Source organism: Citrus sinensis, chromosome 8, assembly GCF_022201045.2.
Source record: "Citrus sinensis cultivar Valencia sweet orange chromosome 8, DVS_A1.0, whole genome shotgun sequence".
NCBI lineage: Eukaryota > Viridiplantae > Streptophyta > Magnoliopsida > Sapindales > Rutaceae > Citrus > Citrus sinensis.
This window is the reverse complement of record NC_068563.1, coordinates 20138374-20164880: the sequence shown is the minus strand read 5'-3', so window position 1 is coordinate 20164880 and position 26507 is coordinate 20138374. Positions and strand designations below refer to the sequence as shown.

Below are 26507 nucleotides of genomic sequence, written 5' to 3'. Positions count from 1 at the left end.
TCAGCCGATGACGCCCAACACCATAGCCTCGACCTATGGAGGAAAAAGCCCAGCGGCCCACAAACTCGCTGGCAAATGGCATGAAAAAGCGGATATCACGTGAGCGTATCTCGACAAGGCCGCACGGAGAATGAAAAAGTGGGCTGACTTGAAGAGATGCCACGTCGAGTACAAGGAAGGCGACCAAGTGATGGTGAAGCTCCTACCCCAACAGTTCAAGACGTTGCTGAAAGTCTACAAAGGGTTAGTGAGGCGATATGAAGGGCCTTTCAAAGTGGTTCGATGCGTGGGCAAAGTCTCCTATCAACTTCAACTTCCACCAAGACTCAAAATCCACCCGGTCTTTCACGTGAGCTTGCTCAAGCCATACCACGGAGATGCGGGAGATCCAAGCAGAGGCGACTCAGGACGTGCCCCGACTGTCGTTGTCACCACATTTGACAAGGACGTGGAGTACATCCTTGCAGATCGAGTAATCCAAATACGGGGCATACCGGCTTACAACGAGTACTTGGTGAAATGGAAGAACCTCCCCGAGAGCGAAGCAACATGGGAGCGCAAAGACGACCTATGGAAATTTGCGGAACATGTGCAGCTTTACAAGCACAACAGCGCGACGAGGACATCGCAGACTTAGGTGGGGGAGGATTGTCACGGGCCGCTCAAAACTCTACGATTGGAGGTTAATTTGCACACGCGAGCTCGCTTAGTACTCAAGGCGGATACACTTAGAAGTGGGGTTGACTTAGAAATGGACCGCCAAGACAACTAACTAGTCGTGGTGCGCTTAGCAACACAAGCCCGGCTCAAGATCTAGAACTCTCTACATATTGCACATACACTAGAACATTCTAGCACTCACCACTTGGGTCCCTAAATATTTTGCCACTTGCAGTAGAGCTCTCTAGAATTAAGCACTCCACCCCCTATAAATAGGAGTGAGCACCCATCATTTGCACCACCACCAACACACCCACACAACATACCTAGCACACTAGCACACAAGCTCTCTTGTACAAACACCCTTGTAATCTTTCTAAGTGTGTATAATACAATCATACTTGGCCATCCTACTCTTGTTTCCCATAACATTTTCTACAAGTGTGTGTGCTTGGCTTGTTTAGGGAGTAATCAAGGCTTACTTGGCAACTCACGCGCTAAGGTCGCTCAAGTGTTGCACTGGACTTTGCTGCGCAAAATTATCATCCCGTGACATCTGGCTTAATTGCTTGCTTTTATTCTTGAGGAAGCAAAGTGGATTGATGGTATTAGTTGCTTGTACACTCAACGGAGGTGACCAGGCGTAAGGTTGAGTTTGACGATGTTATACCATTAATTGTATCATAAAAAAATTAGTTATAAAAAATCAGTTAAACTAAAATTTATTTTTAAAAATATTGTGAATTTCAAAAACAGACATATATTTAATAAATTTTACTGTTAAATTATTGTAAGAATATAAATAATTAAATTAGACATAAAATTAAATTAAATTTATTTATATATTTATAAAAATGTATATAAAATATTTTTTATTGTATATATATAATAATAATTAAATAAAATAATTTTTTTTATTATTAATTTAGTTTTTTGTTTTTTACCTGAATATAATCGATAATAATTAACTTTTTTTAAATTAACGATGTTATTATTAATAAGGATAATTTTGGTTTTTATAATATATGTGAGGATACATATGAAACTTTTTAAGTATAAAATTAATTCTTAAAATCAAATTTTAAAAAGCTACTCCCCCTTTCCTTTTTAAAGTCTGCTATATGATAGAATAATTTTGCCAAAATTGATAATCTAAAAATGTATATCAAATATCAAAATTAACTTTTAACTTTTCAAAATTACTTTTAAGCCTCCCAAAAACAATTTCAAACAAACCCTAAGAAGGTTTGTGTTCAAGGTGCCTTTAGATTGAGTTCTGTTTTTGAATCAATACAATAACATATATTTTATATCGATCTTCGAATTTGCATCTAGAATTAACAATGGCGTATGAATTTGTATCATTTTCAAATATTCCAAATCAAATAATTTATACTTATGTGAAGGTTAGTTATATTTTGTTAAGATTGCTGAAATGGCCTGGTGAGTTGGCACACTTGGGACCAGTTGGTTGTTGTATTAGTTACACATCACAACTGGAATTGTGAGCATATAAAAAGGGCAGAGCACGCTGGTTGCATAAGCATCTATGTGTGTGATTTCAAGTGGTTTAGAGAGTGAATTACAAATTTCTTTATGAGAGAGACATGTTCTCTATAATCATTAGAAACCAATGTAATCACTTAAGCGATAAAAGTTTCAAGCTCAGTTGGGAATTTTCAGTCGTGGATGTAGGTACTTTGGTACCTAACCACGTTATCTTTATGTGTTGTTCTCACTGTTTCTTTCTTTATTTTCAATTCTTGATTTCATTTTGTGCTTCTTTTATCGTGATTAAGTGGATTAGCATTGGTCATTGTGTTGAACTGATCAACCTGGATTCTGGTTTTACTCCACAAACTAGTATCATAGCCAGTCACTAGTTATTCTTGATTGACAATAGCGAGTACAAGATTTGATCTTGAAAAATTTAATGGTGATAATGATCTCAAGACTCCAGCAATCCTCACTCAACAAGGGCTTGATGGTTCTCTTAGTGACAATTATAAAGATCCTAAGGCCAAGAAAGAGAAGGGAAAATGTTCCTCAAGTTCTGTTGAAGATATCAGGGTAATTAATAATAAATCGCACAACACTATCATCTTACATCTGTTAGATGAAGTGCTGAGAGAAGTAGCAAAAGAGAAAATGGCCTTAGGTTTATGGGCAAAGTTAGAAGAACTCTTCTTGAAGAAATCTTTGGCTAAAAGATTGTATATGAAGATGAGGCTTTACACATTTTCAATGAAGGAATAGATAGCTATAAAGGATCATTTGGATGAATTTAACAAGTTGATACTGAATCTTGAAAATGTTAATATTGTTCTTGAAGACGAAGACAAAGCTTTGATTCTGCTGAGCTCACTCCTAGATTCATATGAGTATTTTGTAGACACCTTGCTTTATAGGAGACAAAAACTCACACTTAAAGATGTAAAGAATGCATTTGAATAAAAAAGATTTAAAGAAAAAAAAACTGAACCTAGGGGAAAGTATAATTGCTAAGGCAAAATCAGATAAGAAATCCAACAAAAGGGAAAAAAAGCAATTAGAAAGATAAGGCTGATAAGAAGAAGAAGAAAAATGATACTTTTATCATAAAGAATGACATTATATCAAAGATTGATTTGAGAAGAAAAAGCTTGAAAAGCTACAAAAGGAGTCAAATAGGAAGGCAACCATTGTATCAGAAGATGAAGGAGATTTTGAAGGTGCTGATGTCCTCATAACTACTGAAAAATAGCCCATTGGTGAGTGGATACTACACTCTAGATGTTCTTTCCATATATGTCCAAATAGAGAATATGTTAAGACCTTTGAATGTATTGATGGAGGGAAAATATTGTTAGGAAACAATCTTACTTGTAAGGTTGCAGGGATTAGAACCATTAGTATCAAAATGTATGATAGACCACATAAGGGATTTGGAACAAGTAAGAAATGTTCCAGACCTTAAGAGAAATCTTAAGTATGATGGATCATTTGGGCTATAGTATTAAGACATAAAAGGGTCAAATAGAGGTTAAGAATAATGGTGTTGTTATTGTGAAAAGTGTCAAAAGAAATGGGTTATATGTGCTGGTAGGTTCAGTGCCTAAGATATGTTTAAATGTTAGTGTTAGCAATGATAAAACCAAGCTTTGGTGCATGAGGTTGGCACACATAAGTGAAAATGGATTGAGGGAATTGAGCAAGCAAGGATTGTTTGGGAGCGATCAAATTTCATCACTAGAATTATGTGAAAAATGTGTATTTGGTAAGGCTACTAGACAAAGGTTCTTTTTTGGAAAGTATGAAACCAAGCAATCTCTAGATTATGCCTATTTAGATCTCTAGGGACTATCACGTGTTCCATCTCATAGTGGAACAAAGTATTTTGTTACTTCATAGATGACTTTTCGAAGAAGGTTTGGGTGTATGTCTTAAAGATAAAAAATGAAGTCCTTGAAGAGTTCAAAGAATGGTGTGCACTAATAGAAAATCAAACAAGAAAGAGGGTGAAAATGATAAGAACAGACAATGGCCTTAAATAATGTAACAGTGAGTTTGATACCTTCTACAAACAACATGGCATTGTAAGGTATAGAACTGTCAAACACACACCCCAAAAGAACAAACTTGCTAAGAGAATGAACAAGACTTTAATTGAGAAAGTCATATGTATGTTGTTCAATGCTAATTTATCTAAATATTTCTGAACAGAAGTAGTAACAACAATAGCCTATTTCATCAACAAAAGCCCGTCCTCAGCCTTAAACTTCAAGACTCTATATAAGGTTTGCTCTGGTAGCCTCATGATTTAAACAACCTTAGAATTTTTGGTTGCTTAGCCTATGCACACATAAATCAGGGAAAATTAAATCCAAAAGCCATTAAGAGGTACTTTATTAGATATCCAAAGGGTGTCAAAGGGTATAAGATATGGTGTATTGATGGAAAACCTTCAAGAACTCTAATAAGTAGGGATGTAGTTTCTTATGAAGAGCCAATGCTACAAAATATAATTAAGACAATCATCACAACACCTAGTTTTATTGAGAAAAATAGTGCTAAGTTGAAGGTGGAGCATACTAGAAGTAAAAAAGATGAAAGAACTGACTGTAAGTCACCTCTGGGTGTTTCTAAGTTATCAGAACTAGAGAATTATCAGCTTGCAAGAGATAGAGAGATAAGGGTCAAAATGGTGCCAAGGAGATATGGCATTGTAGACCTTATCTCTTATGCACTTGCAGCAGCAGATAAAGTAAATAGAGAAGAGCCAGTCAAGTATAAAGAGGCTATGAGCAGTAAGGATAGATGTAAATGGCTTGCAGCAATGAAAGAAGAAATAACCTCTCTTAAGAAAAACAATACTTGGATAAAGACCCCTAAATAAGAAGCTTATTGCTTGCAAATGGATCTATAAACTTAAAAGAAGAAGTCACTGAAACTCCAAAATACAAGGCTAGACTGGTTGCTGAGGGGTCTACATAAAATGAAAGAATATATTTTAATGAAGTTTTCTTACTTATAGTTAAACACATTTTAATAAGTGTTCTGTTAGCTATTATAACATTTTCTGATCTTGAATTAAATCAAATCGATGTAAAGACAACCTTCTTACATGAAAATCTTAATAAAGAATTATTGATGACTCAACTAAAAGGCTTTATTGAAGAGGGAACTAAGGACACGGTCTGTTTGCTTAAGAAGAGCTTTTATAGGCTGAAGCAGTCACCCAGGCAATGGTATATTAGATTTAATGAGTTCATGCTTGAGCATGGATATTGTAGGGTTCATTATGATAGCTGTGTGTATTTTAAAACGCTTGCTGGTGGTGATAGAATCTATTTACTTCTCTATGTTGACGACATGCTTATAACATGTAAACATAGAAGATAAATAGAAAAACTCAAAAAAGATTTAAATTATGTGTTTGATATGAAGGATATGGGGATTGCAACAAGAATTCTAGGTATGCAGATTGTGAGAGATAGACACACTAAGACCTTGTTCCTCTCTCAAGCTGAATATGTTAAAATAGTTCTGAGCATGTTTGCTATGAGTGGTTCAAAATCTATGTCAACTCCATTGGCAGCTCACTTTAGGCTTTCAAAGATGCAAGAGCTTGTGTTTGATTATGATATTAAGCATATGAAGAAAATTCTCTATTATAGTGTAGCTGGCAGTATTATGTATGCAATGGTTTGGTCAAGACCTAATTTAGCATACAATATTGGACTTGTGAGCATATTAATGGGAAATCCAGGCAAAGAGGCATTGGAATGCAATAAAGTGGGTTATAAGGTATCTCTAAGGGACTGCAGAGTATGAAATAAGGTATGACATAGTGAATAAAGCTACAACAGAGGTGTTTGGCTTTATAGACTCAAATTTTACAGGTGATTTGGACAAGAGGAGGTCTATTACAGGTTATATGTTTACTTTTATGTGGAGGTGCAGTGAGTTGGAAAGCTTATTTATAGTCAGTTGTGGCCCTGTCAACTACAAAGGCAGAATAAATTACTCTTACTAAGGCTGTCAAGGAAGTAATTTGGCTAAAAGGGTTGGTTTCTGAGTTAGGATTTACACAAGAATAAGTTTCTATCAGATGTGTTAGCTCAAATGCAATATAGTTGAGTAAAAATCCTATATATTATGAAAGAACCAAGCACATTAACATAATGATGCACTACATAAGGGATGAGATCAACAGTGAGGTTATAAATGTAATTAAAGTTCCATTTGAAATTGACCCTGCTAACATTTTAACAAAGCCTTTACCTACACTCAAGTTCAGAGGCTCACTGAACTTGATTGGAGTTTTTAGCTTGTGAGTCAAGTAAAATGAGAGTGCTGAAACCATGGTGGGTGGAACTTAAACAGAATAAAACTAAGGTGGAGTTTTGTGAAGGTTAGTTATATTCTATTAAGGTTGCTGAAGTGGCTTGGTGAGCTGGCATGCGTGGGACTAGTTGGTTGTTGAATTAGTTACACATCACAGCTGGAATCGTGAACATATAAAAAGGGCAGAGCATGCTGGTTGCACATGCAAATGTGTGTGTGATTTCAAGTGGTTTAAAGAGTGAATTATAAATTTCTTTGTGAGAGAGATTTGTTCTCTGTAATCATTTAAGCAATCAAAGCTTCAAGCCCATTTGGGAATTTTCAGCCGTGGATGTTCGGTACTTTGGTACTGAACCACTTTATCTTTCTGTGTTGTTCTCTTTGTTTCCTTCTTCATTTTCAGTTCTTGATTTCATTTTGTGTTTCTCTTATCGTGAAGTGGATTAGCATTGATCATTGTGTTGAATTGATCAACCTAGATTCTAGCTTTACTCCACAACTTAAAATACATATATAAGATTTTACATGAATTAATTAGCACCTACATATTTTGTTTAAGAAAAAATATATGAATTTGGATCTTTTATTTTATGCAAAAGTAAATCTTTCATTGAGAAAATTCATTAAATAAGTACAAGAATTGAGTTAGGACATTACCCGTCCAATAGACATGTTCCACATTTTCAAGAGCTAACTTTGATAAAAGAATGAGAAAAGCCATTACAATTTCTTACAACATGTTGGAACTTGATTATCCTTGAGCTTTACAAGTTGTTTTGAATTTTAAAGATTATTCAAGAAATTTCAGTTTGCCTATCTTTTGAAACGACTTAAGAGTATTGATTGCTATCAAATATAAGAGTGTCTGGCTATAATATAACTCAACGAGTCCAAGATTGAACCACATAGAACATTAAAATCTAGTTGTCCATTATTAAATAAAATTAATTGCAAAAAAATAAATTATTCATTTAAAAGTGCTAAGGTTATGGGTTCTTCTCTTGGTATTAAAATTATGGTCATAATATTTCCTCATAATTATATTTTTACTAATTTAATTATTATATAACTTAATTATTAATTAACTACCTGTTGATATATATATGGATTAAGTACATAATGTGCCACACCAGTGGCATATTGACATTATGTCTAAATATAGATCCACTTTGGATCTAAATCTACATATTAATTTGAAATGAAAATAATTGATAGAAAAATATATATTATAAGCACGTAATTAAAACTAAAACGATTTAACTATTAATTAAAATCAAAGCCATTTAACTTACTTGAGAGAATATTAATTCCAGAATTAGATTCCTTGAGTTTCACCTTTCACCTTACCTTAACAATTTAGGTACCCACATTGATAAACAAAATACTTATTTTATTTACTAAAATTCTAAAATATATTACAAGAAAAAAAAAACTGGGAACAATAAAGAGAAGAAACATGAAGAGAAAGTTCAAGTTTTGTTTTCCCTTTCCTCTTCTCTTACCCGAATGTCTCAACTTTTCGTCCTCATATAGCCAAATTGCTGCTCGCATCTTCCTCTTTTTATGTATAATAATCCAAGGTACTTTCGGCTTTTTCATAAAATAATGCAGCATTGCTCTTTTATAATTGCTAGCCCAACAAAGATTTAGCCAAAAAGTCTTCTTCAGGTGAATGATTTGGAAAGTCATTGTCTTTTTTTCTTTATTCTTTAAAAATTCATGTTCATAGTTTGACTTCCCATGTATTTTGCGAAATTGGCAATTAATATTGTGCTATTATTCCATAAGCTCCAATGATTTCTTCTTTATTCCCAAATATACCTACGAACACAAAATCTAGAAATTAAGTTAAAGTTAACAAAGAGAAATTTTTTTAACATATACATACATACATACGTACGTACATACATACATACATACATACATACATACATACATACATACATATATATATATATATATAGAGAGAGAGAGAGAGAGAGAGAGAGAGAGAGAGAGAGAGAGAGATCATGTATAATATGTATGTGTGTGTGTTAATTGTAGATATTTCATAATAAGAATAGCTAGAAAATGGTCAAATGGATCAAAGATTGTTTTTTACCATCTTTTAGAGCTCTACATAGTTTTTTATATTTATTAGTTCAATAGACTTTTAGATATAAAAACATACAATTTTTTTTAAAATTTTTTTTCAAAGATCATGTATAAAATAATAAACCACCAAGTTACGAAAAATAAGTAAAAAAGAATTATTTTTTAAGAAAAATAATAGGCTCAAAAAGTCACTTAAAACTTATTATAACATGTACATTCTTTCAAATAACTCAATCAACTTCACTCGTCAAATCTCTCAATTCACACTAGTCACTAATATCAACATGTAAAGTGGCAAACATGGTGTAATATAATTCAAAGTTAAGGATAATATAAATACCTAAATTTAAAAGTCATCATGTCATCTAATGTCAAAAAATCACATAAAATGCCTTAATTTTCTTTTCTTTTTTTAAGACATTTTGCCTCCAAACTTATTCTGAACATTGCCCTTAACATTTCGTATTCTAAATATACGCATGCAAAAAGGCAAAAAAAAAAAAATAAAGAAAACATAAATAATAAAAGAAGAAATAGAGAGATCATATAAACTGGCTGTAGAAACTTAAAAGATGATGACAAAGAAGAAGAAAATGTCAAAAATATTTTTTTTAAGGGGGTAACTAAACTTCTGGACTAAAAAGATGTGCTTTTATAGTCACAATACTCTATATTTAATCATCTTCTACTCAAATTTATCCAAAATTAGTCTTTACATTAAAATCAGTAAAAGATCACCAACGAAAACAACTATAAGTTATTCCACAAGTGTTAATTATTCTTTCCGCCCAACTAGAACAAGACATTGTTCTCAATGTCTTAAAGGAAAAAAAATAGAGTTTAAAAGACATTACCTGAACACTACTAGAAAATATTTATAAACGAAGAGTTAAATATAATTTGCACTTCTTACTAGAGCCACTGCTACTATTATAAGTCAATCAATCTAATGTCAAGGTCTAGAAATTTGGCTGTGGTTTGTAAGTTTGTAAAAAATCAAATAACTCATTAGCAGTAGTAGCACAAATAAAGAGTTTTTTCACTAAGAATTGAACGAAATGATTCTTAATTTTATGGTTAAATGCTATCAAGCCATCATAAAAATTATTAATATTTAACAAACCAACATATTTTTTTATGTATGTTCAAATGGGCCCATGATGTAAATATAATTAACACCTTCATAGTTGCAAAATCTCCTATGAAGAAAATGAAAGCGTCGGCACGAGTTAGCATTTCAGATATTCTCTCTTGTATAATTAAGACAATTAACTCCTCTCTAGTTGGTGATCAAGTGAGCATCCTAAAGGTTTTAAGACTTTTGAGATAATCCCTTGCACTTGGATTCCTTTAATATAAATAGCTTCTTAGACAAGTTTTGATAACCCTCAGTCACTTCTTCCATATGCCAGGTGTGGTTTTCTCTTAGTTATGACATGATCAAGATCTATAGTTTCCTGAATAAATTTTTTTGTATTTTTCGTAGTGAAACGCAGAAAGTACACAAATATTCTTAAATTGTCTATTCAAAGTTGTTGCGACTAAGAAAATCTTCAAAAACAATATGAGAATATTTGAAAAAGAAGCTCGTATTTAATGATCTTAGGTGACATACACAATAATACATAGCTATATATGGGGTGTTGTGTTTGTCAAATGATATGTAAAGCTCATGACTCAATATTAAAAAACAAATAGTAAAAAGAAATAAACAATAGTTAGATATAAAATCACACTATTACAAGCAATAATGCGAGCGATAAAAAATTAAAATAAAATAATTTTTACTAATAGTTGTGATTGTGGTTCCTCTAGTTTTATGTTTAGAAACAACTTGAATCCCTCTATATGTTAAGGATAAGTTTCTCATCTAGTTTTCTTATAAATTGGCAAATAAAGTTACTTATAATCAGATTTTTGAGACTATATCATGCACATTCTTTTTGGAATAATGGCCATAATTAGATAATTGCTCTTTATATGTATCCATTGGAATGTGTTTTAAGAGGCGAAAGGACATCATCCAATGACTCTTTATTCAAACCATCTTTAATGAATTGAATCTTGTCTTTTTCATTATCAGATGCTATTCTTAAAGGTGTACAAGGATTTCTGTTGCATTTTGTTAGGGCACACTTATAACAAGAAATGTGAAACCATTTAACTCTTCATTTTCTTGAATAGTTTTTTTTCTGCCATCAGGCATGTAGGCAATAAATTTTGGAGAAAACTTCCCTGTTAATCATACTTTTGAGTAATGAGTTGCATTTACCAAATTGTTTTGCAGTTAGTAGAGAAAGAATGAGAGGTGGTTTAGCAATGCTTTGGAGTTCTGAAGTTACAATAGAAATAAAATCATATAGTTGTCACCATGTTGATGTTGTGGTTCATAGTGAGAAGGGGAGCTATTGGAGATGTACTGGTATTTACGGCCACCTAGAATTAGCTCACAAACAACACACATGGAATTTGCTAAAAAGGTTAGCAATAATATCCTCTTTACCATGGCTCAGCTTTGAGGATTTTATTGAAAATTTAAACTTGAATGAAAATATAGAGGGTAATGAGAAACAAGTAAGCATGATTACTGATTTTAAAAAAACCCTTAAAGAGTGTGATTAGTGGACTTGGGGTTTACTAGGTATCCATTCACCTAGTCAAACAGAAGGTTTGGTCCAGTTTGATTGAAGATAGATTAGATAGATTTGGGGCAATTATAGTTAGATATAAAATCACACACATGCAATAAGAGTTGGGGCAACTACTTCTAGGAGACAACAACTATGAACTTAGTCAATTGGAGTTATGATCAAAACCTAATTTTGATGGAAGTGCTAGAAAAAGGAAGTGGATTGAGGTATATAAGGGGAAATTTTCACAGAGCTTATTATGAAGACACGTAGAGCCCATATAAGAAATGGAGAGAGAGGGTAAAGTGAGAATGGAAGGACACTAGCTGCTGAAGTAAAGGAAATCATGTAGATCTGTTCAAGAAGAAATCAAAAAAGTCTTTACCTGAGCTCAAACTGTGGAACAATGATGAATTCAAGAGCAGACGAATAAAGTTGAAGCAATTTAAGGATAAGTTAAAGAAAATCACACTAGAAATACAACCATTATAGCAGTAGAGTTGAAATCAAAAGAATAGAAAGTCAGATTGACATTTTTCTGTTAGATGAAGAAATCTATTGGAAGCAAAGATCAAGAGCTCATTAGCTGAGAGAAGGGAATAAGAGCACTAAATTCTTCCATGCAAAAGCTTTAGTGAGAAAGAGAAACAAAATATTGGGGCTTGAAGATGAATATGGAACATGGAAAAAGGAAGTTGAGGATGTGGAAAGATTGTTTTGTGAATATTTCACAAACATCTTTACTTCAACCAATCCATCCCCAATCCATATGGCAGCAGTCTTAGCAAACTCACCAAAACAAATAACAGGAGAGATGAATAATTTCCTAGATCAGAAGTTCACTGACGGAGATGTTTCCAAGGCTCTTGCTTAGACGTGTCCCACCAAAGCACTAAGCCTGGATGGTCTTCTAATAGTTTTTTCTCAGAAGCATTAGAGCTCAGTTAAGGAAGGAGTGACCACTACATGCCTACACATCCTCAATAAGGGAGGTAGTATAGCACCCCTAAATCATACTTATATTGTCTTGATTCCAAAGATGCATAATCTTATAATGGTGATTTATTTTAAACCGATCAGCATTTGTAATTTTATCTATAGAATTGTGGCAAAAACATTGGCAAATAGACTAAAATAAATCTTGAATGATATTTTCTCCCTAACCCAAAGCACTTTTATCCCAAATAGGTTAATCACTGTTAATGTAATTATAGGATATAAATGTCTCAACAAAATTAGACAAAGCAGGGGAAAAAAAAAAGGGCTGGTAGCACTTAAATTAGACATTAGCAAAATTTATAATAGAATTGAGTGGAACATTTTAAAAAATACAACGCAGTAGCTAGATTGCTCTTTAAATTATGTGAATCTAATTATGAAATGTATATCCACAACAAGCTTTTCAGTTTTGATTAATAGTGTAGCTAAAGGCTTAATCTATCCACAAAGAGGCTTAAGACAAAGATGCCCACTATCACCATATCTCTTCATCATTTGGGCAAAGGTTTTTTCAAATTTACTCATGCAGGCAAAAAAGCACAATCTAATTCATGGATTGAAGTTTATTATAGCTTTTTCCATTTTTCATCTCCTGTTTGCAAATGACAGCTTGGTTTTCTCGAGAGCTTCCAATGCATATTACAAAAACTCAAAAGAAGGTTTTTGATGTTTATGCTACTACTTCAAGTTAGATCTTCAATTTTGAGAAGTCTTCAATGTTCTTTAATAGCAACACAAATCGCTCAACTTCAATTTTGAGAAGTCTTCAATGTTCTTTAATAGCAACACAAATAGCTCAAAAGGTCATTGGAAGAGAAAGGTCATTAATGAGCCAATTTGTTGCTGATGTGGGAGGGAGAGTGAATACACTTTTCATTCTTTAATGAGATGCAAGCACGCTCAAAAGGTCTAGAAACTGACTGAATTTCATCAGAATATCAAATTAATAGACCAGCAGGATTTGTTAAGTGCTCTTCAAGAGTTGGCAAAAAATAAAAGGCAATAAAGAAATGGATAAGATAATTCTTGCGTGTTAGTCGATATGGTTTTCAAGGAATCTTTTTATCTTCAAAGAGAAGGAAGAAGATTCCCAATTATCAATGGGAAGGGCTATAGCTATTGTAAAATCATATAAAAGAATAAAAATTCCAGCTAATCAAACAATCTCCAAGCATCAGAGCAGTAACCAACAAGCATGGTTACCTCCTCCAAATGGGTGGTATAAGGTGAATGTGGATGCTGCCATTAGAATTTTAAATCAGACAGCAGTGCTAAGAGTGGTTATCAGAGACTCTAGGGGCAAGGTTATAGCAGCAACAATTTAGAGGGTTCTTTATGAAGGGAATGTGGCTTGCATGGAAGCTGAAGCAGTAAATTTTGGCATCTAGGTAGCTCAAAATGATAATTTCATGCCAATGATCATAGAGTCGTATTCAAAAGAAGTAGTTGACCTTTCTTGCAACAAGAAGGGAAGCAAAACGGAAATCTTTTGGACAATAACCATAGTTTAGCTAGCTTAAAGAGCTTAAATGGGCTGCAAATCCAACACGTTCTAAGAGGTTGCAGTATGCTTTAGCAAAGAAGCATTGGATCATGACACTACTGTTGTATGGCTAGAAAATTGCCCAGCTGAAATTTTGATGTTATTCTCTGTTCTATCTTAATGAAAACTTTACTTTCACATAAAAAAAAGTAAAAAATGAGATGAGAGAAAAGTCATTGTATAAAGAAAGTTACAAAATTTGGATCTATTATTGAACTGAACTATTCAAATCTTTTTTTATTTTTCTACCACGGCAACATTTATAGAAGTGTACGCATAATTTTTTATCATATAACTACCAATTATAATACTAAAAATTTTCATATTACAAAAGTTTAGCTTAGTAATAAATTCAAATTCATAGTATATAATAATGTTTATTGACTTATAATGCAATATCTTAGACTTGAAGAGCTCCTTATTTTACATGAGAAAAGAAAATTATGGACGAATGACTGTGATTTGTACCACAGGAGTTGTAAAATTATTTAGGTAAAAGTGACTTGCATCTTTGCATCTTGTCTTCCAAGGTCAAGAGTTTGACTATCTCTGTGTGTCGTGAGAGTATTTTTTTTATATTGAGTTTCCAATGCACCTATTTATATTTTGTACATATAACCGAGCTTATTATACTTAAAAATAAATAAAATAATAATAATTAAATTTTCATTAAGTAATTATTAACATTAATATTAATTAAAAAATTTCATATGATTTTGTTTCTTTAAGGTTTTGATGTGTATGAAAAGCCTTTAATTACTTAATTATTAAAAAGAAAAACTTTGATTTGATACCTTACATACGTGTGATTAATACATTTGAGAATAAAGCTTTGGTCGTGTACAGAAGACGACCGTATGATGCTTTGATCAGGACCGTCATCAATTTTGATGATCCAGATTGGGAAGGATATGTGGGGACTGGGGACCATAGGGACACAAGCATGATTGATGAAACAGGCGGTTGTTATTTACCGAGGTGGTCGGCCGCCGGTTCGGATTCGTGGACCCATAAACTCAAGTATTCACTCGATTTCCGTCTTTGATCGCGAGAAATTGATTTTAGCGTTGAGGGAGGGAACAACGACATATTTCATTTATGTCCTTATTGTGTGTGTGTGTGTGTGTGTGTGTGTGTGTGTGTGTATAACTGAAGGATAAGATTTATATCCCTCTTTGGCGAAGGAAACATGATCATTTTTCAGTGAGAAAACTCAAAAAAGATAACGAAGGTTCTACTCATGAATAAGACACTTATTGAATTAAAAAATAAAAACAAAAACAAAATCATATACTTTAGCTTGATCAAACTAACCACAAGTTGTACAACCACTCCTTAATTTAGTGTTTGACGTCTCACTGCCTCATCCTTAAGATCAACGGTTTATGTGTCGATATTTTGTTATGAGAGCCAAATTTTCTTCTAATTTAGGCTTAGATTTCTCCATCCTTACAATTAGATTTTCGAGCAGAACTTTTGATGAACCATATCAAACAAGTCTCGAAAGACTTCTTATTAAAATATCAGTCAAATTGTATTGTAATATTAAAAAATACTAATCCAAATTTGAAAAACACCCTTTGATTATATGGTAGTCACATCCTCGCCTATTTTTGAAGTTGATGGTTTCAAATTCTCCTTTGTGTATTGTGTATAATTAAATTTTCTTCTAAACATTATGTATTCATATATTCCAACTGCACTATACAAAATTAAGCTAAGAATTCTAGAATTTAAATAGAATTTTAATTGTGAATATAAATATTTTGTAACGTAATTCAATAAAATAAAAAATAAAAAATAATAATTGCAAGTTGAGTGAATTAAGAAACGTGTATCCTGTTTTCTTTGAATTGTAAATTTTGAATTACCCCCCCCCCACCCCGGGTGACTGACAACATACCCCTAAAAATAATTGAATACTGTTAAATTTAACAGTTGTTGACTTGTTAAAGTACAAAAATAAATTTCAGGTTCAACTAAAAGGATTGCATTATTATGTGTCTTTCAGATTGTAAGATGAATTAAATAATAAGAGATTTATTTTCTTTAGGGGTGAGGCTTGTATGTTAGTTAGATGATTATCTTATAACTTAACAAGAAAGTTTTAGATGGTAAATTTGTCCGGTCAATAAGCCTCTAAATTAATGCTATAAAATGATGAAATTTTGAGCATGTGTTTTTGTCCGACGAAGGACTCATTTTAAGTAAAAATAAATAACATTCAGGCTGTTAACGAAAATATCATAGAAACACAAGTGTACAGCCAACCAATTTATGTACTCTTTGACCATGTTTGGTTGTAGGAAAAGAGTAAAGAGAAGAGGAGAAGAAAAGAGAGGAGGAGAAAGGAAAGAAGAAGAAAAGGTTGGGGAGTTTAATTTCCTTTATTCAATTTAGGATAGAATTAGTAGAGGAAAAGGAATTTTATAATTTTTTATCTGGAAAAATTTATCCTTGTATTAGATTTTTAATATTTATTATTAAATTAATTAAAACTATAAATATGTTTAACTATTTAAAAATTAGCCTCAAGGTTAATATTTCATTCTCAATGTCCTGGCTGCATTTATAGTGCTTTTATTAAAAATGTTTTTGACTGTCATTGTCAAAAGTGCTTTTGCCAATTATTATTCAAGTGCTTTTATTAGTTTTTTTTTAAAATAAGAAATATTAATATTATTTCAAAAATAGCCCATAATATTACTATAAAGATATGAAATTTCAAATGCTCAAATAAAATAATAAAAAATACTTAGTCAAATTTCAAAGACATTCCAAAATATGAAAAAACAAAATCATAACAAAAAATACTTAGTCAAATTCCAAGTGCTCAAATGAGTTAACTAGTGAAGCTAGACATTAATAAACTATAACATCTAAGCACGAGTTAAATTTCACCATTAAGGAAAAGTTTAACCCATGTTTCTATGTTATCGTCACAAAATTGTAAAAATCATTGAGCGCACTATCACAAACAATTTAATTGGTGGCTCTAAATCGTTCTATTATTGTAAGACGACTAATCTTCTTCAACTCTTCACTCAATCCTAATTGTTTGTCATTGATTTCTTGTCCCATATCTAAACTAATGACGTTAGAAGGGTCTTTTATTTATGCAATGATAAGAGTTGTTAGCTCTTTAAATTCTCCAAGCTCTCTAGAATCTTTATTTCTTCTCCTTCTTCTTGATGAGTTGTCTGAAGTTTTTAAACGTTTTTGTGAAGCAATTAAGAAAGACACATTGTCATTAACATCATCTCTCACATTATCAACATTCAAATTCTCTCCTTGAGCTTCATTGTTCATCAAAAGATATTCTTAAATTTAAAAAAATAAAATTGAAAACCTAAGAATGAAGATTGAGATATTGAAGCTGGCAAAATCACTAGTCGTTCTACCGTTCTAAACCGAGAGATCAAGGCTGAGACTGAGAGATCAAAGTTGAAAGTGTGAGAACCGAGACTGAGAGATTGAAGCTATAAGGAAGATGTGAGAGGCGGCTGAAATTTGGAATGATTTTGTATGCTCAAAAGTTGTCACCCGTGACAGCTATCGGAAGTTGAGAGAGAGAGGATCTGTCGATTTTGAGTGAGGGGTTGTGATGTTATGAGGGAAGTAAGGCTTTTTCCATTTAGATTTGTTTAGGGATAAAGTTGGAAAATCAAAATTAAATGAGGGTAGAATAGGAAAACACAACCTTTTCATGGTGTGAACTCCGAATTTCCCTACTCTTCAATATAATCATATTCCTCAAATAACAGAGATTGGGTGTAGAACGAAATTCACTTTTACCAACTGAACAAAGGAAATTATAAAGGAAATGGAAAATCTCTCCTCTCCTGCCTTATTTTCCAGCAACCGAACATAGCCTTTATTTCTCGACTAATGACATTAGATTTTGATTATTAATTTCTTATGAGTTATTATATAAATTAGAGAATCAAGATAAAAACTGAATGTGAAGTGTATGTATGTTGTTTTGTGTCACGAGAAGATCAAATTTGAAGAAAACTATGGAAGTGTTAAAGAAAAAAATAAGATTAAAAAAAATATAAAAAAATGTTGATAAAACATTCTCATTATTATTTTTTTAAAGAGAAAGAAAAATCCTCTTTGTTAGCATCACAAATATTTTTCAAAATTCAAATCAACTAGAATAAATGAATGGATTTTGCTATTTTGCTTTTTTCAAAATAAAGATTTCAATTCAAATTATTTATCGGTGCAGTGGTTGATATTTTCTTTCTTCATTCTTAAAATCAAAGGTTTGAATGTCTCTTCAAAAGTATGTATAGGAGCATATTTTTAAATTTTTTTCTTTAGTTCAAATTTTTAGATTGAACTTTCTTTAATATGAAGCTAATGTGTGGATTCCAACAAGTATACTCAATTGCATTTATTAGTTTTATACTGTAAATCTAATGTGTAAATAAAGACAAATGAATAGAAAACAAAAGAGACGTGTATACAGCAGGGATCGTGATCCACATTGAAGCATTAATCAAAGCCAAATGAAACACACTTCTCTTAAATTAGGGATAGTAAAATGTCAGATTCAGATTGAGCTTGATAAAATTCAAGCCCTATCCTAGTATGTCTTTGGTCAGGTTAGGCTCGGCCCGACTCGGCCCAGATTTTTTCAGATCAAGCCAAAAAATCTGAATTTTACATTCTACATTTTTTTTTTTTTCATTTTGTTTTTTACAACTTTATAATCTATAAAATTTTACTTTTTGTTGGATTAGGCTTTAAAAATTGGGCACTAAATTTAGAAACTCCAAAAAATATATTATGGGTAAGTTAAATATAGATTAAAAAAAGTGTATTTTAATTAAATAATACATTTTTTTATCATTTTTTGGATTTTCGAGCCGGGCTACCGACCCGATCTGAAATACCCGAACTTGGGTCGGGCGGCTTTGTCCACCATCCCTGCCTTAATGAAGCCCACAACAAAAGTTTTAAATAAACAGATTCTAACGGTCACTTTTTCTATCAATCCTCTTCGGATAATAATGATGCTTCAAATTTCTTGACCGTTCTGTCATCCACTCTCCAATTTTTATTCTTCCACATCTCTCTCTCTCTACTCTCTAGTTCATATTTTCTAAAAGAGTAAAAAAAAAAAAAAAAAGGAGCGCTTCTGTTCTTTTCGCTTGAGAGAAAGGAAAAAAAAAGTGCTTTTACATTGAAGTCAAAATTATTATCATAACTGTTATTAATTGGGCTCATAACAATATAATGGGGTGCTTTTTTGCATATTTTTGCGGCACTTGTGCTTGTAAGCATCGAAAGCGCCGGCATTTGGTGAATGCAATTGCAACTCAGCCCGATTCCCCAGTAAGTCTATTTCCAAATCCAAACTTTCAGATTTTATTTCTTATTGGTATTTTTGCTTCTTTTTTTTTTCTTTTTTTTTTATTTTGTTTGTTTTTGGAAGCAAATGATTGATGAAATGAAATTGTCTGCAGAGAGATAAAGTAAGTGAAGCTCTTCAACTGGTTAAATCGACAAAAGAAGAAGCTCCTGAAAAACCCATTGCAGAATCAAAGTAAGCTTACATTTTTCTGACTGGCCTTCTCCCCCCCCCCCCCCCCCCCCCCAATATCCAAGTTCTTTTAGAGGGAAAAGAACAGCGGTAGGCCGTGATTTGGCGGCAAAATGGTGAGAGAGATCCTATCATATTTAGAAATGTTCACATAGATTTTCTTTTGAGTCAATTATGCGCTTTGACTATAGTGACTCAATTGTATTTCACTATAACATAATTGCTCAAAAAGGAGTCTCAGTGACTATTTCGTCAAGCCAAGGGTCGCTGTCCTTTTTCCTATTTTGTAATGTATATTTATTTTCCCAGATTACGTATATTCTTTGGCATGTACTTTTATGTAGAGAGAAAGTGGAGGAGGCATTGGATTGTTGCAGTACTATAAAGAAAGTCACTTCTGATTTAAATGTCAAGACTCTTGAAGAAGAGTTGGTTATTGAGCAAGTTGTTATTGATAATTTGGTGGAAAACAATGAGAACGAGGAGAGTGTTGATTTGGTCAAAAGCAATGAGAATGATAAAGAGATCGATATCTTGGATCAAGAGAACGAGAAGAAAGAGAGAGGTGATGATGACTTGGTGAAAAAAATTGAGAGAAAAGGAAGTGAAAACGTAGGAGAGACACCAAAAGTTCCAAATTATAGATACCAAAATTGTGCTGCTAGTGAAGATGACTGTGATGAAGATTTGCAACCGGAAGGAAGTGAGATAAATGATGGTAATGGTGATTCTAATGATTTGGGTAGTAATCGACAAATGTTTTTAGTTCAAGAAGAGTCATCAGATTCATTGTTTTCACTATCAATAGAGTCTAGAAAACAAGTTTGCGAAGTTGAATTGGGGGAAAAGGAGGTTAATAGTCCAATGCCTAAATGTAGTGCTAATCAAAAACTTGATGAGGCTAGAGATGGGAGTCAGTGTTTTCATTCTGTGCTGAATCCAGTTGAAAATCTTACTCAATGGAAAGTGATCAAAGCAAGAGCTGCAACAACTCCGTTCAACTGTCACAACAAAGAGAACATCAATTTTTGCCCAGAGCCTAGTTTTAAGCTAACAACTTGGAGTTTGAAACTGAATCCTAATAAGAAGAATGAGGTTGTGGACGGAGATGTTGCAGTTGATACAAGCCTTTCAAGCTGGTTAGTTGACCCCAAAGCAACACCAATGTCCAATACTAGTATCATATCTGATGGAAATTCAAGTCAAAATCGTCAGGATAAGCCAATTTTGGGGGATTTAACAGTTGAAGAGGTGAAAGAATTATCTGTACCTACATCTGCAAGACAGTCAAGGAGATGCCGTAGTCCTGATGAACCTAAAGTAGGTACAATTGGGAGCTACTGGAGTCATACAGGGAAGGTTATAAATTCAGATTCAGGCTCTTCCAGCCAAGGAATGCCCAAAAGAACAAGCAAAACTTGTGAGGTAAGATGAGGTCCATTTGTTTTGTAATCTGTTTGCTTATCTGTTTGTAACATGAAGGTATTGATAAATTGTTATTGCTCAGGATGAGAAAGTGAAGCGGCATTCTACCCCATTGCAATCAAGGCTGGATTCTTGGATAGAGTTTTAGACATAGTCTTAAGCTTAAGTTGTGAGCATGGTCACCTTTCTTTTATTTCCACCCGCCCGCCCCGCCACCCCCCCAAAAAAAAAAATAATAAAAAAATAAAAATAATCGCTGAATCTCCTAATCCTGCTTGATGGGTATAAAACATCGCACCATTGATTTGTAAGAAATTGTAATATCATCAAGTGATTTTGATTTTAAAATAAAACGGTTACATCATCGATACATTGCAGATTTAGTCTCATGTATACAATCATTGGCTTGGCACAGCAGGCAGACCAACTAACTGTGGCTCCAATTATGGCTTCAAAATGGGTAAGGATGAAATATTCAATTGCCGCAGCATATAGCACCTAATAAGTAAACTCTATACTGCTTTATGCCTTTATTGGCTTGGGCTCACAATGCTCGTGTCTTGGCGTCTGCTTATTCATTTGGCTTGATTACTGAATTCGTCTACAATGCTTCTTTGCTTGTTGACTTAGCTTGATTACTGAATTTGTCTACATTGCTTGATTACTGAATTCATCTACAATGCTTCTACATATCGTGAAAGAGTCTCCTTATCTGCTCAACAGTTGCTGGCATTAATGTCACTGGGCAGCGCTTATACTGTGTCGATATAATTCCACAAAAGAAGAAAAGCCAATAGTAAAGAAGATATACAAGCAAGTAGGATAATAGAAAATTGCAAAAGGTAAAAGAAAAATCGAAGTTTCATATATTGATTGCACTGCACACAGATGGACAGTAAAATGTAAAGGCCATCCAGTGCTATAGAATCATTGACTTGCTTATGCCTTTTGAAACTGTAAATTGCCGGCCACTATATTTTCAGCTGAGAAAGGGACTTGATTGAGATCAAATTAAACATCTTTGAAAAATATGAGCTTTGAAAAAATTGAAGTTAATAAATCTAGACCCAACCACAATGAGATCTGTTTTCATTCTTGAAATATTCTAGTGATTTTAATCAAGAATAAGAGTCTAGGGATCTCACCTGTGAAACATACTTGAATATGCAAGCATAGCAGAATACAAACCCTGAGACCGTAACTACAGATGGATTTGCACGCTTCTGTGAGCATAATGGGCAGATTGTTCTATCAGGTGGCAGTGGAATACCCTCTCTGGCAACCTGTTTAAGATATAAATCAAACCAATAATTTAGTAAACATAGTACCACATTTAATTCCGTCTGATATGGAATTATTAAAGATACAAGAATTGAATGTTTTAAGATAACAAAAGTCACAATTTCTCAGCAAAACAAGAAGCATTTTCAAGAAGTGGTCCTTTGATATCCATAGAAACAAATCCTACATTCTCTGCCTCAAGTGACATTATACGCTCATACATAATCTTATGTTAAATTATGCATAGCACACACATGCATGTGTGCGTGGGGGGTGTGTGTGTGAGAGAGAGAGAGAGAGAGAAAATCAAAGAAAAATTGAGTATTTTTTCACCTTTGGGGGTGGAGGTGGTGGGGGTGGTGGATACACCGTTGGGGCTGACATTCTCTCCTCAGCAGATTGGTACCACCATTCCATCATCTGAGTAATTTACATTATTTATAATGTTGAAGCTATTTATTTGTAAGAAAATAGACGCAAAAATAATAATAATAATAATAATAAAATTGCAATGATAAAGACAAAAATAGCATAAGTATTCAGAAACTGTCCAGTTGTTGCATGATCTGTTGTACTATCTGGTTTCCAGAAGCAAAGCATTTTAAAGATAACTACCCCTTTATAAAGGACATACATCATATTCATATGCGGGTAAATCACACTCACTTTAAAAAAGAATACTGCTGCAATCAAGCCAGTCTGTGCATAGTCAAGCATCGTGTATGCACAGCTAAGTAATGCTCCTTGTAATTTCTGTAAGAGTAGATTGATACGACATCAGTATGCTATAATCTAAATAGTAATTTTGGGTTAGACTAATAGACTTTTCAATATCTGCAAACTAATTCAGTCTGGTACATCAGTTAATTAAAGTCACCAACCAAATAAAGATACTGAAATTATACCTTCAACCATAGAGGGCCGAGAAGTCTCTCACGTTCACGGCTTCGTATCTTGGATATTCTAGAAGAATTATCCATCTACCTTACATCAAAAGGTCAAGCAGGAAGTACTGAGATGTACATCAAACAGACAAAAATATAATGATTTTAAAAAAAAAATTCTGGGGAATCTATAGGCTCATAACCATGTAAATAATGAATACATACATGTTTTTGAAAGGAGATTCAAAAAGTTATCTATTGGTTCACAATTTTCCTGACCGATGCAAATATTGACGACTTAATATAAGAATATGAGCCAAATATTTTACCAGCTCTTGCCCTGTAGCTCGACAAACATGGATTCCAAGGGCATGCAATCCTACAGAATAGAAGCCAGTAGCATCCAGCAGATATAAGAGCTGATAAGTGAATGATAATCCTGCATTGGAAAAACCCTGTATTAGAAAAGATATATTAATTGATATAAACACAAAATATGGAGAAGACAACAAGAAGACCTTCATACTATGCTGTATTTGCACTTAGTAATGGTAGTGCCAAAGCTTGTACACCACATCTTTAATTAGGCACTAGCAACTTAAATTGTAAATAACATTAAATTGTAAATAATGTTTAGTAACCGTACACTCTAATCAAGTGCCAGTAGAACTCCCCAAACAAACAAAAGTTTAGTAATCTAAAAGGTTCATCCTCATGCGTAGGAACTAACTTTTTATTCTTTTAAGTTTTAAGCATAGATCATAAATGGGAGGGGGAAAAAAAGTTTAATTACAGCTTCAAGATTGATATCATTCAACAAAACGAATGTCCAATCTCCAGCAATTCAACTAATAACTGTCATATAACATTTAATTCCAACTTTACTAGATTATAAACCTCCCAAAAGCTTGCTTAAATTTAATGATCAGCACGGTCACCAATAAAGACACATAACAAGAACTTAAAATTGCAAGTACCTTCACAGCTAGCATGTAGCCATGGATAGCAAGCAAATATTGTTTTCTGAATTTTCTTCGTTAAACGTGTTCTAACTGATGTTTCTGCATCTGTACCTCCCCTAGAAACAAGAGGGTTACCCCCTCCACCAAAATAGTCTGCATCATCAAATCTTTCATCAGTAGGTCCCCATAAACTTGCTTGTAGCCTGGCTTCCCTTTCCTTGTTGTAGACTGAATGCAATTTCGACTTAAAATACGGCATCACAACCTAAACAGAAAATCAAGTCTAGAAATCAAACCCCTTCATCAAGCCAGGCCTTTAGGGGAAGTTGTTGATCAAAATGAAAATGAACTAAAGATATGGATACACTTGGTAAACATGGCTCAAGTACAACGAATACACAAGGTGATATAGACAAACCAATGTAGGAATCAAGCGAAACTCAAAATGGCAAAGCCATAGCCAGATAAGGAGCAGAACAGAATACCATAAATACAACTGAAAGAACCCTTTGGCGCTTTTCTAACCCAGAATGATGAATCCCATCACTGGACTTCAATCGAGTATCATCCTTTTTTGCTCTTATTCTCACAGATCTCCTTCGCAAACCATATAGCGATTCAGAAAAAGAGGCATCTGAAGAAGCAAGTCAACAAATTAACAAACTCAAGGCAACTGTAAAAGAACCAACAGCATGCTCAGGCTACAAGAGATCATGCAAAAACGATATGAGTTACTGATCAGCACAGACAGGGCTGATATGTATAGAGTGGATATCAATAGCCTAATTGGTAGAATATTAGTGTATACTTGGATTTTCTATCAATTTTGCAACCACATGCACAAGGAATGACTATCATGGGCTTTAGGACCGGCTTAGATTTCATCAATTTCACATCATAAAGACAAAAACAAGAACAAACCTGTATTTCGCAAACTGTGGGTTTCGAGAATCAGCATAAGCAAAGCAAAGAACTCGTCTTCATAGTCTAAAACTTTATGGAGAAACGGTCTTCTTAATGCCAAAACCTGCAATCTCACACATTATATTACAAATTCAATCCAAGGTGAGTAAATTTAATGCCTTGGAAGCAAAACTTGCTGAAGTTTCACTTCAAATGACAAGTGCAGTCATCAAATTTCTGCTATAAACTCTAAAACCCCAACTTTTTTTTTTTAACAAAAGAAAGACTTTAAAAACTATCATTAAACAATCAGAATTTAAAAGGGTATTAATTTCAAAGGGAAATGAAAGAAAAAATTGACTATAACTCAACTGGGTCAGCATTATTTTATCAGTTGCAATCAAGGAAAGTTACAGAGCTACCAAAAAAATATATATTATAGAAATAATAATTTGTACGGTGAATATGTACAGCTTACGCCAACAGAGTAAGTGACAGCGGCTCGAAGACTGGCGGGCAGCTGCTGAGCAGCCGCCATCTCGAAGAACGTTGGCCGTGTGCCTTGTCCTCCCACCTGAAACAACATCTTCGAAATCTTCTTCTTCTGCTTCTATTTTTTGTTTTATTTTAATGTAATTTTCATTTTATAGGTTGTGTTTATTGATGCTGGCATAGTAGCAGTGTGTCAAGGTTGTGCGCTTTGTTAGTCTGTAATAGGGGCGGGCGCTATTCAGTTTGTTCGGTTTAGGGCTGAACGGAATCAAATTGAATCCAAATGGATCATGAATTTATTAATCAAATGCGAATTAAATTATAGAACCAAATCGAACTAAATTAAATTAATTTAGTTTGATTATGTTCAGTTTTATAATTTAGTTCGGTTTAATTCGGTTCAGTTCGGTTCTATTTGATTTTATCAAATATATTCATTATTCAATAAAAAAAATATAATATAATAATACACTATTAATACAACAATAATCTTGAGTCTATAAATTATCAAACAATAAACAACATAATAAAATTTAACAATAGTAAATTAACATAATAAATTCCAAAAACAATCTAGAAATTCATAAATAATAACCAATATAATTAAATCTAACAATAATAAATTAAAATAACAAAGTTCAACAATAAAATAAAGTGTATGTTATGATATATATAATATCATGTATTAATTTAACAAACAAAAATAAAAAAAGATAAATTATGAATTATTTTTTAATTTTAATTTTAATTTTTTCTTGAACCATTTGGTTCGGTAATTTAGTTCGGTTTTTAAACGAACCAAATGGTTCAGAATTTTTGAATCATTTGGTTTTTTACTCAAAACCGAACTGAACCAAATTGTCATAATATGGTTCCATTCGGACTGAACCGAATCAAATGCCCACCCCTAGCTTGTAATAATAAGTTTATGTAGGTGTTTCATGAATCTGTTTTTTCCTTTTATATATATAATAATTCTCTAAATATCTTTATTTTAATAAAGTAAATATATATGAAAATATAGATTTTAATTTACTAATAAATATAAAAATATAATTTTAATGTATTAAATTTTATATATTTTTTTAATTTTACAATACATTTTTACTTTAATAAAGTGATGATCCTTTCACTAAAAAAAGATTATAGAAAAAGAGAATACTACTTTAATTTAAAATTCCAAACTTTATTAAAGTTGAGAAAAATTATTAAATAATATTATTCAATAATTAGTGGAATTATTTACACTCTAAATAT

At 32.8% G+C, this 26507-nt stretch overlaps 2 protein-coding genes across 3 annotated transcripts; one reads left to right on the top strand and one right to left on the bottom strand.

The window, feature by feature from the left end:
• The first annotated feature begins 18737 nt into the window (after positions 1 to 18737).
• On the top strand, positions 18738 to 21490 carry LOC102609629 (uncharacterized). The gene is made up of 4 exons (XM_052432568.1): positions 18738 to 19095; positions 19227 to 19306; positions 19648 to 20728; positions 20811 to 21490. The coding sequence occupies exons 1-4, from the start codon at positions 18997 to 18999 to the stop codon at positions 20874 to 20876; spliced, it is 1326 nt and encodes a 441-aa protein (XP_052288528.1). The 5' UTR covers positions 18738 to 18996; the 3' UTR covers positions 20877 to 21490.
• On the bottom strand, positions 21010 to 25494 carry LOC102623127 (peroxisome biogenesis protein 12). 2 transcript variants are annotated; one of them, XM_006470856.4, is made up of 10 exons: positions 25237 to 25494; positions 24777 to 24882; positions 24341 to 24489; positions 23871 to 24120; positions 23223 to 23332; positions 22915 to 22989; positions 22676 to 22762; positions 22343 to 22429; positions 21874 to 22011; positions 21010 to 21485 (listed from the first exon to the last, which is right to left on the bottom strand). In XM_006470856.4, exons 1-10 carry the CDS (start codon positions 25342 to 25344, stop codon positions 21414 to 21416), a joined length of 1182 nt encoding a protein of 393 aa, XP_006470919.2. In that variant the 5' UTR covers positions 25345 to 25494; the 3' UTR covers positions 21010 to 21413. The 2 variants fall into 2 exon arrangements, with proteins under 2 accessions (XP_006470919.2, XP_015383412.2); XM_015527926.3 differs by having other exon boundaries at positions 25230 to 25478.
• Between the last annotated feature and the right edge of the window lie 1013 nt (positions 25495 to 26507).

Coding starts and splice junctions, on each gene's coding strand:
- LOC102623127 (XM_006470856.4), bottom strand. CDS start 25,344: ATGTTGTTTCAGGTGGGAGGACAAGGCACACGGCCAACGTTCTTCGAG. Junction 23,333..23,870: donor GCTACATGCTAGCTGTGAAG/GTACTTGCAATT, acceptor TTTCCAATGCAG/GATTATCATTCACTTATCAG. Junction 22,990..23,222: donor GAGCTACAGGGCAAGAGCTG/GTAAAATATTTG, acceptor GATGTAAGGTAG/ATGGATAATTCTTCTAGAAT.
- LOC102609629 (XM_052432568.1), top strand. CDS start 18,997: ATGGGGTGCTTTTTTGCATATTTTTGCGGCACTTGTGCTTGTAAGCAT. Junction 19,307..19,647: donor AAACCCATTGCAGAATCAAA/GTAAGCTTACAT, acceptor ACTTTTATGTAG/AGAGAAAGTGGAGGAGGCAT. Junction 20,729..20,810: donor GAACAAGCAAAACTTGTGAG/GTAAGATGAGGT, acceptor GTTATTGCTCAG/GATGAGAAAGTGAAGCGGCA.